Source organism: Penicillium digitatum, chromosome 6 (assembly GCF_016767815.1).
Source record: "Penicillium digitatum chromosome 6, complete sequence".
Classification (NCBI taxonomy): Eukaryota; Fungi; Ascomycota; class Eurotiomycetes; order Eurotiales; family Aspergillaceae; genus Penicillium; species Penicillium digitatum.
This window is the reverse complement of record NC_089389.1, coordinates 984,755-1,000,036: the sequence shown is the minus strand read 5'-3', so window position 1 is coordinate 1,000,036 and position 15,282 is coordinate 984,755. Positions and strand designations below refer to the sequence as shown.

Below are 15,282 nucleotides of genomic sequence, written 5' to 3'. Positions count from 1 at the left end.
TAATGATTGATCACATTAGCTTTGAAAAGTATGCCGGGAAGTGATTGGGGGGGGGGATGTACCTAGAAAAGCTCGATTTCACTTGTTGATGTTATGAAGATGGAGATAATTGCTAGAAGACAGTTTTGAGATTTAACAAAAGTTGGGATAAAGAGGGTAGAGAGGAAGTAAAGGGAGTAAGAGAAGGAAATCAAAGGAGAAAAAAAGATGAGAGGAAGTCGGAGGTGCCTGAACCAGAAATTTCCCTCGGAATCTCCCGATCTCCCTTTCCTAGTTCCTCTCGGTTTCTTTTTTCTTCTGGTGGCAAATCCGTTTATCATCATCTTGATCAGGAACCCAGCAAAGATCTTTGCAATTCTCCCTGTATCCCTCTATATTCATTCCTAATACCAACCGTGTCTTATCTCAGATAAGAGCGCGCGTTAAGTGAAACGCGAAATTGCCACGAGTCCAGTGACTCGGGCCCAGACTTTGAGCCTCGCTTTACTTAAAATCTCTAAATATGTGAGTCCTGTCCTATCCTATGTGATCAATTTTCAATCTAAATTACAACTGACATTTAAAAGGACAGGCAGGAGACGGGCAAGACAGCCAACTCAGCCAACTCAGCCCCAGGGCATTCGAGGCCCGTATGTTTCCCTTCCGTTTACCATTATTGCTCTCCAGAGACTTACTGCAACGTTAGACGCTCTGCCTTGACTGACTATCTTGCTGTGTGTTGATCTCTCTCTGCATAATGTGGCTTGGCTGACTGGTTATAGTCAAACAATATCTCAGCTCAACAAATTCGCGATGATTGGGACCGCCGGCAAGCTGAGGCACAGCGCCAGTCTGACCAAGCTGAACAGGAATCATCCAATTCAATTGAAGAATCCAGGTCTCCATCGGTATTGAGGTCACCGGAGGACCCGATCAAAAAGCGCAAGCGCCAACAAGCCATTGCAAGGATCAAAAATAGCAAGGAGTTTGCTAAGCGCAAGGCTCGCTTTAGTGGCGATTACGGTGATGAGAATGATGACGATTTCCTTGCGCTACAGATCCATGAAGAAAGAAACCGACCGAAACCGGGTCAGCTTGCAAACTGCGAGATCTGCGACAAGCGTTTTACTGTAACTCCCTACAGCAAGGCCGGTCCGAACGGAGGATTGCTTTGCGTTGATTGCTCTAAGAAGCAAAAGAACGACGAGAAAAAGCCTCCGGCCAAGAAACGTGCCCCTGGAATTGGACGCCGTCAGAATCAAGCTAACCTACTTGATGGGCTGACTCCTCATGGCACTCAGAGTCTGCTGGAAACCTGCATCAAGGTAAGTCCATGGCATTCCACCTCCAGAGCGTCAACTAGGGAGTGCTGATCAAAACAATTTTTTTTTTTTAGAAAGTGGCAGATTATATCCATGACGTTGAGGATTTCGGTGATTTGCCTCCTTCTTTGCTGTTACGTCTCGGTCAGATCTTGTCCAGAAGGCGGGCCGTGACTTCACGGACCTTGGATCTGTTCTTACGACCTCAATACACATCTATCGACCTGTTCGATTGTGCTAGTAAGTAAGAGCCGCTTTTCGCTAAAAAGGAGGGGGGGGGAAAAGAAAATCTAACTAGTGGTTAGAACTTGGTACGGATGATTACCACAAGATCCTGGCTTCCATGCCTCGTCTTACAAAGGTCAATCTTCGGTTTACCACTCCAATGAAGGACCAGATCTTCCACTATATGATGGAGCGTGATATGAAGATCAAAGATCTCCATCTAGATGGGCCAAACCTTGTGACTGATGCCTGTTGGCGCCAACTTTTCATGAAACTTGGTCATCGTTTCCTGAGCATCAAGCTGTGGAACCTAGATTCTACCTTTGATAACGAAACTGCTCGAGTAATGTGCCTTCATTGCCCTAACCTTCAGCGATTGAAACTGAAGTTTTTACACAAAATTGGCAATGACACGCTTGACGGAATTTTGACGCTCAAGTCGCTTCAGCATTTGTCGTTGCGTTTTCTTGGGGAGATTGAGACTAAGACTGAGCCTCTCCTTGAAATCCTGAGTAGTATTGGCCCACAACTGGAAACCCTCTCTCTGGAGGAATTCCAGTTCGCCGATGATCGACTCTTGCTGCATATCCATGAGCACTGCAGTCATCTGACCAAACTTCGTCTTACTCTCAATTCGACCTTCACCGATAAGGGTCTAGCCGCGTTCTTCACAGGCTGGTCTAATCCGGCCCTTACCTATGTGGACTTGAACTCCCTCCGGGACGTGGACATGTCGAATCCCGCCGGTCCGGAGGAGCCTATAGGGCTTGCATCCGATGGCTTCGTTGCGCTCATGGAACATTCGGGCTCGAAAATTCAACACTTGAACATCGCGTCGTGCCGTCACGTTTCATACAAAGCGTTCGAGCAGGTTTTCGCAGAAGGCAAGGCATATCCCAACCTCAAATATCTTGACATTTCCTTCAGCACTGTCGTGGACGACTACATTGCGCAGCGCATCTTCCGGTGCTGTCCGGCCCTTCAGAGACTTGTTGTCTTTGCTTGCTTCAACATTCGCGATGTCCATATCCCTAGAGAACTTGCTCTGATCGGGACTGTAGGAGCGACTATCAAAATCGATGGAATCACCCAGACTGAGACCATCTGAGTGATGCTACAGGGGATCGACGGACCTTTTTTTCCTTTTTTTCCTTCTTTTTTGCTTGTTTAGTTTAGCGGTATTTTACGATCTGAGCCAACGCCTGTCTAAAATCGCAAATCCCTCCAAAAAAAATGCAGGTAAACTTGCTTTTCGTCTATTTGCCTCTGCCCTTGACGGGCATGGAACGTACAGAAGGTCAATTGATATCGGCACGGCCGAGCCTGCAATGAGTTGTGTTGATACATTGGTATATATGGTGATCAACAAAATTTCAATCTTCTTGTGTGTGTCCACTGTATGCAATTGTGTACACACGTCCCCTAAGAAAAGAAACCTAGTAGATAACATTTTAAGAATCAGGGAACTGTTGCAACCACCTCCCCCTATGGATATATCAAATGCTCGGGACTCGCTGAATCACTCACAAAAAAACAACTTCATTCAATATCATGTATAGTTACTCCAAACACCATAACTCATGTAGCCATAGTTCATAGATCTCAAGAAAATGCAACCAAATTGACGAAAATCCATGGTCTTTATCCCATCCGCTTGCCAATCTCACTTTGCCAGTTTCGGGTCCTCTCAAATCCATTGGAGGCAGTCTGGTAGTCAAGCATCGCCTGGTAAACCTCCTCCTGGGTGTTCAACACAAAAGGTCCGTACTGAACAACCTTCTGATTCAGTGGTTGGCCAGCCACAAGAAAGATGCGGGAATCTTTTTCGGCATTATCCGGGACGGAAATTTCAACAAAATCACCTGCCTGCTCAAATTCTACGTTTGTGAATTCTTTCACGATGCGAGTGGAATCATTCGAGCCGAAGACAGACTCACCAGCCAGAGTGTAGGCAAATGAGTTCCATCCCTGTGGCAGGGGCTGTGAGATACGACCACCAGGCTTGATCGTGATATCCAAGATCCAGACAGGGGTGTAGGCCAAGTCGCGTACGGAATCAACACCGTGCGACTGGCCCGAGATGACCTTGATCTTGACACGGCCCTCATCGACCATGGCCAGAGGAATCTCCTCAGCACGCAGATCACGGTAGCGAGGCTCGCAGAACTTTAATTTCTGGGGCAGATCGACCCACAACTGCATACCGACGTTGGGGCTACCATCTTCGTTCTCGTGGGGCATCTCAGCGTGCATGATGCCGCGGCCTGCAGTCATAAATTGCAGATCGCCAGGCCCGATGGTGCCTTTGTTACCGGCGAAGTCTTCGTGGTCAACACTGCCGGACAGCAGGTAGGTGATAGTCTCCTGGCCGCGGTGAGGGTGGTCTGGGAAGCCAGCGCCCTTTCCGATAGTGAAGTGGTCGAGCATGAGGAAGGGACTGAAGTTGCGGAGCTTGGCAGTTCCAATAGAGCGGCGCACACGGGCACCTGCGCCTTCTGCTTGCTCAATGGCAAGGAACGCCTGTCGAATTGCACGAGGAACGGACATGTCTGTGATGGGGAACACTATGGGAGTTGGGGTTTCTAGATTGAGGTGTTGGTTTGTCTGCCTGACAATATCCTTTGTTTGAAGGTGCTGTGACAGGCTAGGAGCTTGTTTTTGGATGAATGTGAGAAAATGGTCTCTAAGAGACTCTTTAACAGAAAGGTTATAGGCAAGGAAGATTGCGGTGATGCAAATTGAAAGTGGTAAAAGTGATTTCATGGATGAGGTGACGGCTATTTATTTAGGAAGAGTGATTGAAAAGAGTAGAATGTTCCGTATGAAAGGGAAGTTCTGTCAGCGTTAGTCAATCTTCCCTAAGTACTCTTTGTAGCATGCTCTGGGCATCATCCATAATGCTTTGCAAGACATCAGTCAGCCTACCCGGACCAATGAAAAGGCCTGACTTCATTACCAACATCCCTGTCAGCAGCCACTAAGCAAAGAGCTAACCATAGTTAGTTAACTAGTTAGTTAGTTAGTTAGTTATGTGACTAGTCTGGATACCTGAAAAATGAGGTGCCAATGATGAGTTCAGCATTTCAAATCAGGTGACCTAGAAAATTTGGGGGGATCTATGAGCTGCAAGTAGTTTGGTGGACACAAGTACGGATATATGTGTGTTTAAATGATTATTACATTGTAACTCTAACTATTGCCCCAAATTAATATCAAAAGATACCATTTCCATGCATTCTGTATTCTATAATATGCATTTGCTTCTAAATGTTCCAAGTTTACCCGTGGACAGTACATAGATAAGCGGTTATCAGATAAGGCCACGGAGCATCTGCCGCTCTCCACTGCCAAACCTGACATGCGAGGACTGCCTACTGTGTAGGAATTTGATTCGTTCCAGCTTTGGAAAATTGGTTGATCGTGTCTTTCTAGATATATACTGATACCTATATGCGATTGATTTACATGACTTACCCTTAGCATCGCTGAATTGTGCTTCTTGCGACAAGCGCATTTCGCGGGGAAGCTTCAGGATACCTGACTTCCACAACCCCTAGACTCCACTGTCATCCTTGGTTCACTGCGTTCTAATCTGATCCATTCAGAGAGATGGGTCACTCAGCAAGCCTGTCGTCATGGTTGGTACTGGCATGTGTTATGTCCAGTGTGTGTGCAAATAAAAAGCCATTCAACATTAATGATGATATTCTGGCATATCCCCAGGTAGGTTGGATCTGCCTTGCACCTATCTGAAACACATTTAACGCTGAATATTGCCCACAGTATCAAGTGACATTCCCCGAGGAGTATGTGCTTGAATCTCACGCGGAAGCATTACTCCAGTCTCAGGCCAGCCCCGGTGGCAACGACCAGAATAATCCCCAAGTCTATATGGGCAAAGGCCGAACGGACCCTACCGACCAGCCCGAGGATGTGAATCGATCTTCCTTCACTTACGAAGAAATGATACTCGAGGACCGGCGACTCCTCTGCCAGATCCCGCGTGTCACTAACAACGACCATAATGCAACGAGAGACAAGGAGAATAACAAGGCCGAGGAGCAGAAGGAGCTAGCTCGAGCAACGGATCGTGGTCTGGAACTCCTACGTGAAATGGAAGGGAAATGCATGTACTATTTCTCTGGTTGGTGGTCCTACTCCTTCTGTTATCAGAAGCAAATCAAGCAGTTCCATGCACTCCCTGCTGGCCGTGGTGTCCCTAACTACCCACCCATTGAAGACACCCAAACGCATTCCTTCGTCCTGGGAAGATTTATCGGCGACAAGAGTGAGGAAGAGAAGCCATCTGCCAAAACAGATGTGGCAGAGCTTCACACAAAAGGTGGCTCGCGGTATCTAGTTCAACACTTGCGTGGTGGTACCAAATGTGATCTGACGGGGCGCGAGCGCAAGGTTGAAGTGCAATTCCATTGTCACCCACAATCGACAGATCACATCGGCTGGATCAAGGAGCTCACCACGTGCTCTTACCTAATGGTAATCTATACCCCTCGTCTATGTGATGACGTTGCTTTTCTGCCACCACGGCAGGATGAGATACATACTATTGAGTGCCGTGAAATCTTGATGCCTGATGAAGTCACCGAATGGGAGGCGATCAAAGAGTGGTACATGGTCAACCAACTGGCCGATGCTGCTACAGATGCGGATGGTGATGTCGCCCAATCCGAGCTTCCGATTATCGGAGGAATCGAGGTCGGAGGCCGTAAGCTTGTTGGCATGGAGGGCAAGGTAATTGAGAAAGGGCGTGTGGCATCTGCAGGCGAGGAGCGAGTGGAAGTGGTTGCGAAACGCGAGAAAGGCGAGATCCGGAAAACATCCAAGCAGGTTCTAAAAAAGTACGACATCGACGCGGAGAAACTGGAAGAGATGAAGAATCTGTTGGAAGAAGAAGCAGATGGCAAAGACTGGACGCTGCAGGTTGTGGAAAGCAACGGCGTGATCAAGTTCCAAGGCGTCTTTGCTGAAGACGAGGAAGACACTTGGAACGAGAACCCGACAGAGAGAGTACACGAAAAGGATCCCGAAAGTTCCGCTGGCCAGAATTCAAAGCAGGGAGAGGTCGAAAAGAAAAAGCAATCTCCAAAGCCCGAAAACAGCGAGGGTAGCGAGGAGACCTTTAAAGATGAACTATGATTTTGTATAGTAGATCTTGTACACTTCGAAATTTCTCCTCCTTTTTTTAAAAAGCTTCTCATTCAAATGATGTGTTTTTTTTTTTCCAATCTTGAGCTAGGAAGATGTTACTTCGAAATTCAAGTATCTCATGCTCTGTACATTTGTTCATTTCGTAGAAATTGATACTCGTCCTAATCCTGGACTTCTTCAGTGTAACAAGTCCACTTCTATGCTATCTAGTCCATTTTGACAGCCATTTCACAAAACTCCAGGGGAATTTACTCTGTAGATGTACGTCAGTTGCTCCAGTTGCGGAGCTGGGGCTTTAAATAGAAAAGAAAAAGTCCGGAGAATGAAGAGAACCCAATAACGAATCAGATGGTAAAAGAAAAATCAGGCCAAAAGAATTGAAAAGAGAATGTCAAGAACCACTTAGCAAGGCAACGTGACTGTAAACTCCCTAATCGCCTGGCCCACCTTCCCGCCCTCTCTCCCCTAATCCAATCTCACCTTCTCTTCTCCCCTCTCAATCCCTTGCGCCTAGACCTTTTTATTCCCGACATCTCATCCGCATCCCGGCTCACCCTGCTCCACTAAGGAGCGCCAAGGCTGATCAACGGCCATCACCAACTACCGTTTATCCCACTACACTAAACCTAGAGCTGGCACGTTGAAACGCTGCCATTTGCAGCAGACCGTAATTGATCGGTGCCGTCGGATCACAAGTTTGTTTCCAATATGGGTTTCATCGGTGTCTACTCGGCTGTGTACGACTACCAGCCACAGGGACCCGGCGAACTCGACATTCGTGAGGGCGACCTTCTCTATATCTTGGAAAAGAATGCGGACGATGACTGGTGGAAGGCTAAAAAGAAGGCTGGGCGGGAGGATGAGGACGAGCCTGAAGGCCTAGTCCCCAACAACTATGTCGAAGAGGTGAGTTCGCCGGTGGAATGCTTCCGCGCATGCCTTACTACATGAACAATTGCTGATATTAGATGAAATAGGCACGACCAGCGCACAAGGCTACAGCCCTCTTCGACTACACGCGACAGACCGACGAGGAGGTTTCCTTCTCGGAAGATGCTGAGCTGCTGGTGTACGACACCTCGGATCCGGATTGGACATTGGTTGGATACAACTCAGAGTATGGATTTGCCCCATCAAATTACATCGAAATTATCGACGATGCCTTCGCTGCAGCGACTTCTCCTCCTCCACCTTCTGTTCGAGCCGAGCCTGCTGCGCCGACGCTTCCGCAGCGGCCGACGCAGACTGCCCCGGAAGAAACCGAGGCATCGCCCGCCGGCTCTCCGGTTGATATGTCTCACAACCCCGCTGCTGCTGTGATCGCCAGTATTATCCACAAGCAGCATGCCCCCGTGGCTGAGACGACTCGAGATGAGCCCCCGCCACCCAGTCGTCCGGACCGGCCATCGTACGATCAAGCGGAGGAGCGTGAGGATCCCTCGCCGCCCAGTCTGCCGCGTCGACCACCCTCGGAACAAGCGTCCCCACCAACGAACCGTTACTCACCTGAGCCGACGCCGACACCCCGTCCTCAGCAGGCGGTGCCTGATGTGGGTCGTGATGGAACACATGTCATCAAAGCATCTCCCCCTTACAACCGGGCAGGTGAGATGACGCCTCGGTCACCTTCTGGCTATCATATCTACAACATCAATGAGATGGTCGAAGTAATGGGCAAGAGAAAGAAGATGCCGACTACTTTGGGAATCAACATGGCTACTGGAATCATCTTCATTTCTCCAGAAGGTGATGATCGACAGAAAGAATGGAGTGCAGAGAAGCTCACCCATTACTCGATCGAAGGAAAGCATGTGTTTGTTGATCTTATCAGGCCTAGCAAGAGCATCGATTTCCATGCAGGTGCCAAAGACACTGCCTACGAGATCGCAGCGGCACTCGGTGAGATCGCCGGTGCCTATCGGGCAGAGGGATTGCGTGAGGTGCTCGAGGCGGGAGAAGGCGGCGGTCCTAAGAAGGGCCAGATCCTGTATGATTTCATGGCGCAAGGCGACGATGAAGTTACAGTAGCTGTGGGAGACGAGGTCATTGTCCTTGATGATACCAAGTCCGAAGAGTGGTGGATGGTACGGCGATTGAAGAATAACAAAGAAGGCGTCGTTCCCAGCAGCTATGTTGAAGTCACAGGATTGATACCCAAGGCGCCACCAATGCCTCACGAACCTGGCCTGTCGAGTGTCGAAAAGAACCGGATGGAGGAGATACGGCTGTCCAAACTTGCGATGAGCAAGTCACGGACGGACTCGATGGATTCATCGGACCGTCACAGCAAGCGCGACAGCAAAATCAAGTCGAAGCCTGATCCGACCAAGGTGCGAAAGTGGACGGATCGGACGAAGGACTTCACTGTGGAAGCCCAGTTCATAGGTCTCCAGGATGGTAAAATCCAGCTTCACAAGGTGAACGGTATCAAGATTGCTGTCCCTATTTCGAAGATGTCTGTTGAGGATCTTGAGCATGTGGAGAAGGTCGCCGGCGTCTCCCTGGATGAGGACAAACCTCTTTCAAGCATCCGACCTCGAGTTGCCATCAATAAAGACAAGGAACCCAAATCCGGGGTTTCCAAGGCTGGTGCTTCTGTGCAACGTTCCGACTACGATTGGTTTGACTTCTTCCTTAAGGCTGGCGTTGGACCACATCGCTGTGAGCGATATGCACAATCATTCAACAAGGATGCAATTGACGAATCTGTGCTCCCTGACATTACATCTGAGATCCTTCAGAATTTGGGATTAAATCTAGGTGATACCTTGCGAGTGATGAAGGTTTTGGATACCAAATATGGCCGTATTCCGGACAAGTCCAGGCCTCGAAATGTCAGTTTCGGCGGTGAGGAAGTCATTGGCAATGGCAATGGCGAGGACGGAGGGCAAGGTGGTCTGTTTTCCGGACCCGGTGGTGCGTTGCGCAACAACACTCGCAGAGGCAGACCAACACCAAATGTTCAAGCAGGAGCGGTTGATCCCAAAGCGTTTGAACAGGGAGACGAACCTAAATTACCAGATAGCTCAGCGAGCCCACCACCCTCTGCGGCAGCCGACAAGCCTGCTCCAGCCGGATTTGACGATGATGCCTGGGAGGTGAAGCAGCCGAAGCATCCTGCTAGGCCCTCTGCAGCCGCCACCCCGACCCCACCGCCGGCAGCAGCTCAAGTTCCTCAGCCAACAGGGGCAATGGCGGATCTGACTTTGCTCCAAACTCCATTGCAGCCGACACCGGCTCAGCCTATTGCCCCGCCTGCCCCGCCCATGTCTGCCCTACAGCCGCCGGTCACTGCTGTGCAATCACCAGCTGTACAACAGCCTCAACAAACGGGTGCCACCCCCAGCTTGTTTGCGCAAGTGGCACAGATAGGACAGAATCAACAGGGGTTCAGCCCCCAGCAGACTGGGTTCCAAGCACAGGCCAGACAACGCCCTCAAGCCCCGCAGACAGTTGGACAGAATTCACTTCTACCTCCGCCTCCGCCTCCGCAGCGCCCACTGTCCGCGCCTCAGAACTTCTCGCAGCAGCAAAACTCCTTTGGCCCCCCTCCATTGCAGGCTCAACTGACGGGCCTTCCCCAGGCGGGTCCACCTGTTGCTCCTCCTGGTCAGAGTCTGAGCGAGTTGAACCAGCTGCGCTACCAAGCTGCGATGCAGCCGCAAGCAACAGGATTTATGGGTCAACCTCAATACCAGAATGGCTTGATGCCGCAGCCCACAGCGTTTACTCCCCAGTCACAATTCGGTATACAGCAGCAGCAACAGCAACAGCCATTTGGTAACCAAATGGCCCCTCAACAAACTGGGTTCCAGGGACTTGTGCCGCAGCCCACAGGCTTTGGTGGATACGGGCAATTCCAACAACCAATGCAGACTGGTATCAACTCTGTCCTTCCTCCTGCACTGCAACCGCAACCCACTGGTGCCAACGGCTACGGCAACCAGCCTTACACATCTCCGCCCCCTGTGCCGCCAATTCCCCAGCAACCAACAGCCACTCCTCTGTCACCACAGAAAACCGGACCGCCTCCCTCCATCAGATTTGGTGTCAAGCCAGATGGCCCCAAGAAGCTTGAGCCACAACCGACTGGACTCAGAGCTAACCTTGCGCAAGCCAGTCAGTGTTTTCTTCCCATCACAAGTGATTTTAGTAACAAAAACTAACTCGATCAACAGCCCCCAATAATCCGTTCGGCTTCTAATTTGCTTCTTTGTTTACTCATACTAGACTGGCATATATGATCCTGGTCTCCTGGCAATTCACCCTATGTTGCCCTGAAGATTTGCTCGTTCTGAGGCCGGGATGTTCTTTTCACATATCGCAGCTTGTCCTTTCGAACCAGTGCCCTTGGAATCAACACGTGTACATATCATGACCCTGGTCCCCGTTTTGACGCAGCGCGTATCAAAGCTCATGCCACGAATCTTCCTCTCTTCCCCTTGCAAAATCCCCCCGCACTTAGCGAGCTATCCATATTCCTTTCCTGTATTCTGTGACAAACATGCTCTCATATCCTGCATGTTTCAGTGTCACTAGCTTATTGTCATATAAATCTGTCTATGGTGATGCTTATTGTGTGGATGCCCTCTCTTTCTCCCTTTTCCTTTGTCGTTTGGATAATTCCTTTTATTTTTGCTCACGTTCTCTCCCTGGTTACCAGCTCTTACACAATCCATGGAGTTGTCGGTATTTAGCCTGGTCCACTTAGTCCATGAGGTAAATCTTTCTAGGCACCGCTACCTAGATCGAACTCTTAGCTGTAGTGTAAAGATCAGAGGGGTATGTCACGACTCGAAACGAGGCCCCTTCCTTTCTCCCTTGTCTCTCGGCTTCACACAGTGCGTGTGTGCTTTAGCCCCCCGAATGGAAGGTTCACGACGCATCATTGATCCAACTCTGAAGGGCTTTGTTTTATTACAAGCCGAATCTGAACAAAGTCTGAATGGAGTCTGCAGCTGGGTCATAGAAGCTCCTGGGACCCCTTAAGCCATGATATCTACATCGCTAGACATCGAGATTTCCCATACACGATGGCTGTGAAACACAGCCTTGTGCTACGTAGCAATATTTCACCATTCAAAGCCCCCAAGGTTAGTCTAGTTACCCGTCAATGTGGCCTCAATCCAGGCCAATTGCTGTGGAGATTGCTTTTCGTACTTCCCAAGACAAGCGTTGAATCATTGTACATAGCATCGAACACAAAAGAGACCTACACGGTATCATACCTGACAAATTGAGATGAGATAAATAGCACAAAGAGCATGCGACGATCGAACCTCAACTGGATTATCCCGCAATGCCCTGACAGATTTCCCAAAAAGAATCAAGGCATCAATGGGAACTTTTCTGCCATGAAGACGATGTAGAAAGGGATGTGAAGAGAAGAAAAAATGCCTGCGCGGTAGCATCCAATATGGCACTTCCTCCGAGTCATCTGGGTATCTCCTTGAGAAAGGGCGGCAAAAAACAAGATGCCGAAGCGAATATCGCTTATACCGTGAGCTTCGATGAACTGATTGACTAGTCAATTGCAAGGAGCTTGCAAAATGACATTCAGATTCGATCGAACTCGAATTTCCCTATGGCTGTGGGGTTTTGTGACATTCTGAAATGGATAACGCTGTTGCCCACTTCTCTCACAAGGTGGTGCCGGAGGCACCGTGGGCAGGGTTTTTGTTCATCACACTATATTCATCGGAATTGGGATCCGGCAATTCTCCGGGGAATTGCGGCAAGATATCCACATACATGCATGCTTTTCCCGATTTGGTAATTTGGTGCCCTCCGAAATCTGATCAATGTCACGACAGTACATGTTGGTATTGATTCACACAAAATGAATCCATTCACCCTTGGGGGGTGTATATCAATGAACACGTCCAATGACACGGACAAAAAAGGCACGAGAGAAAGTCGTTGCATCATAGATATCCCCAGAAGAAAAAAAAAAACACCCCAGATCTGCGCCGGAACTCCCCTTTTCCATCACATGTTGAACCTTTTGAAACACATGTTGCTTTCGAGGAGCACCGAGAAATCACGACTCATCGCCCCAGATGCCAAAAACTGGAAGATCCTCGGCCATATACAGCAGACCATTATCTGGGAACATCACGTCAGAAAGCGGGGATGGGCCGGACACTGGGGGCGGACCGGAAGGGATAGTCCCGCCGGGAGAACAGCCCACCGGGATGCCCGAGGTAGTTAATGCAGAAATGGCTGCATCGTAAGACAAAGCTGCGGTGGGGTCTGAGCCATTGCACAGGGCTTCCCAAACATCGTTGTCAGTTGAAAGTTGGGGTTGAAGGGGCGGTTGGGGGGGGATGTATGAGGATGGAGTTCCAATAGGCATTTTGTCGGCAGACGTAGGGGATAGTGCAGTTGCAGAGTGAGCATCACTTGGGCCAGTTAAAAGTGGAGCTCCTGGGGTCGGAGAGTTACGATCCTCATCACCACCTACTTGGCCAAATAACTGGTCGACCTGCTTGCTACGCCTATTCATCCACTGCCGATTTCGCCGGGAAACGTATTCGGTTACAGCAGCGCGGAGGTATTTGATGATCTGGAAGAAACGGCATGCATGTGGATCATGCGGGACAAATAGCCCTAGAAACCGTTCGGCTTTGTTCATTCCTTCTTCCAGGGGGAGCATGTTATCGTAGTCGGCAAAGAATGCAGCGCCGAGGACAATAACAGAGTTAAAAACGGAGTTGATCAAGAAGGGTAGTCGACGTGGAAGGGAGGTGTAGTGACTGAGATCATCGACAACATCTAGACCACGGAGTGCGGAATAGACACATGCATCGGCATACAAGGATATTCGGGAGCTGCCGTTTTGAGTGTCTGAGGATGAATCGGATTTGCCTTTGACATACTGGGCGACACGGTATATGAGGAATGGCCTTGTCAATAAGATAATCGACCAGTAATATGACCCGAATAAGTGAGCTGCAGCTAGGCTGTTTTCGATCAATTTGGTTTCGTGCCGCTCAGATTGCATTTTGAGGATTGTTGGCAGAATGCGAACCCAAGCCCGATGCTGGTTGGAGATCATCTCTGCAACATTGATCGATATGACTTGCTTCATGTACACATCGGTCAAGATTCGCTCGAATATTCGACAAAGCGAAATCACAGCAGCAGAAAGCTGTTGGTCTGCGGTCAATTGATGTTGTAATTCCCCCGAAATAAGAGCATCTTCTCGTGTATCATAGTCGTAATCTGAAGTTGCGGGAGGGCGTCCCAGGGAGGCGCTGAGGAATAGATCCATCATCCGAAGACTCTTCCAAACTCGCTCCCTCGCTCGGCGCTCACGCCCACCAAAAAGCGCATTTGCATCCTTGCGGTGAATTCCTACTGCATAGGAAGCACGTAGAGCAATCCCCAGGTTCATAAATGCACCATTGCGCCTGCATGCGCCGAGCATATACATGGAGACCAAAATGTATGATTGAATGGTGGATATGCTCGGGGTTTCCTGAAAGGCCGAGAACGCCAATTGACGACCGCTTCCAAAATATTGTTCAGCTCTTTTCTGGTCAAAATCGGAAACCTGGGCTCCAATGGCAAGGACAAGATAGAAGATAGAGCTAACGATATCTTCGTCACTCGATGGGTTTGCAATCCAATTAGCTAGCCGTGGATGGAACTCTTCCTGATCAAATAAGTCAAGCAATGGGCTTGTAGCAAGCAAAAACTGGCCAGCTAGTCGTTGGGCTTCTTTGTTGTTTGGTGGCGCAACTAGAGCTCCGGGCTGGGTGCCTGGGTTGCCCTGAAAAGCTTCGAGCATTGAGTGTCGCGAGTTGTCCTCGGTGAACTCACATCGGCCAATAGAACTTGTCACAACACGGCGTAGACTCTGTAAAAATGACAAACTTGCTGAATCACCAATGTACATAAATTTTCCCTGACCGTCGCGCAGAAGCCGCGCCACTTTTGGCACGGGAGCCATCCCTTCTTTCTCATCTTTTTCCTGGCGCTCTATATTCATTCCTTCGTCCTCAAGAGAGTTCAAGAGGCTGTCCATTGCCGTTTCGCGCTCCGGAGACGCTATCATGCGCTCACTGAGCAACATTGTCGAATCCTTGGCGTCTGGCTTGAGTAGGCGTGCGGGCCGATCCGAGAAGTGGCATTCCGACCCCTTGTGCCTCTGGACACAGATTGTACATGGTTGTTCACCGTTGCATTTCTGTTTTCGCCGTTTACAGCTATCGCAGGCTCGTCGACATCGGAGCCGCGCTCCCGGGGTAGTGCTGGCCCGAGGCATCCCGATCGTGTCGCGTTTAGTGAATAGGTCGGGTCACTTGTCTGGGGTTACTGTGGTAATCATCGAGACGTGTAACTGAACCGATTGAGCTGGGGCAATTTAGATTGATTCAAGTCATTGCTGAGGTCTCATATAATGTCAATGCCAAAGTGCGGGCGTTTGCTTTCCCCGGACTCCACCATGTGACTAAGCAGATTCATCCCACCCGTGGACCTGCCCAGGCACCTCTCGGGGTGCACATACAACATGCATGAACTTGGATTCAAAATCTCGAACGCATCGACACATTGACACGAAATGGAAACATGTACTTCAAGT

General features: G+C 49.5%; 5 protein-coding genes across 5 annotated transcripts; 3 read left to right on the top strand and 2 right to left on the bottom strand.

Annotated features, from left to right (window-relative positions):
• Nucleotides 1-30: 30 nt before the first annotated feature.
• On the top strand, nucleotides 31-2,634 carry Pdw03_5374 (DNA repair protein Rad7, protein; the record flags this gene model as incomplete). The annotated part of the gene is made up of 7 exons (XM_066101041.1): nucleotides 31-40; nucleotides 477-504; nucleotides 567-629; nucleotides 686-713; nucleotides 762-1,304; nucleotides 1,376-1,541; nucleotides 1,607-2,634. 7 exons carry the CDS (start codon nucleotides 31-33, stop codon nucleotides 2,632-2,634), a joined length of 1,866 nt encoding a protein of 621 aa, XP_065957981.1.
• A 533-nt stretch (nucleotides 2,635-3,167) lies between these two features.
• Pdw03_5373 (Pirin, putative) lies at nucleotides 3,168-4,073 on the bottom strand (the record flags this gene model as incomplete). The annotated part of the gene is made up of 1 exon (XM_014683456.1): nucleotides 3,168-4,073. The coding sequence occupies one exon, from the start codon at nucleotides 4,071-4,073 to the stop codon at nucleotides 3,168-3,170; it is 906 nt and encodes a 301-aa protein (XP_014538942.1).
• Nucleotides 4,074-5,135: 1,062 nt separating this feature from the next.
• Pdw03_5372 (Mannose-6-phosphate receptor, binding) lies at nucleotides 5,136-6,683 on the top strand (the record flags this gene model as incomplete). Its single annotated transcript, XM_014683457.2, has 2 exons — nucleotides 5,136-5,249; nucleotides 5,310-6,683. The coding sequence occupies 2 exons, from the start codon at nucleotides 5,136-5,138 to the stop codon at nucleotides 6,681-6,683; spliced, it is 1,488 nt and encodes a 495-aa protein (XP_014538943.2).
• A 720-nt stretch (nucleotides 6,684-7,403) lies between these two features.
• Nucleotides 7,404-10,899, top strand: Pdw03_5371 (Cytoskeleton assembly control protein Sla1, putative; the record flags this gene model as incomplete). Its single annotated transcript, XM_014683458.1, has 3 exons — nucleotides 7,404-7,601; nucleotides 7,673-10,814; nucleotides 10,874-10,899. 3 exons carry the CDS (start codon nucleotides 7,404-7,406, stop codon nucleotides 10,897-10,899), a joined length of 3,366 nt encoding a protein of 1,121 aa, XP_014538944.1.
• Nucleotides 10,900-12,735: 1,836 nt separating this feature from the next.
• On the bottom strand, nucleotides 12,736-14,964 carry Pdw03_5370 (C6 transcription factor, putative; the record flags this gene model as incomplete). Its single annotated transcript, XM_014683460.2, has 1 exon — nucleotides 12,736-14,964. The coding sequence occupies one exon, from the start codon at nucleotides 14,962-14,964 to the stop codon at nucleotides 12,736-12,738; it is 2,229 nt and encodes a 742-aa protein (XP_014538946.2).
• Between the last annotated feature and the right edge of the window lie 318 nt (nucleotides 14,965-15,282).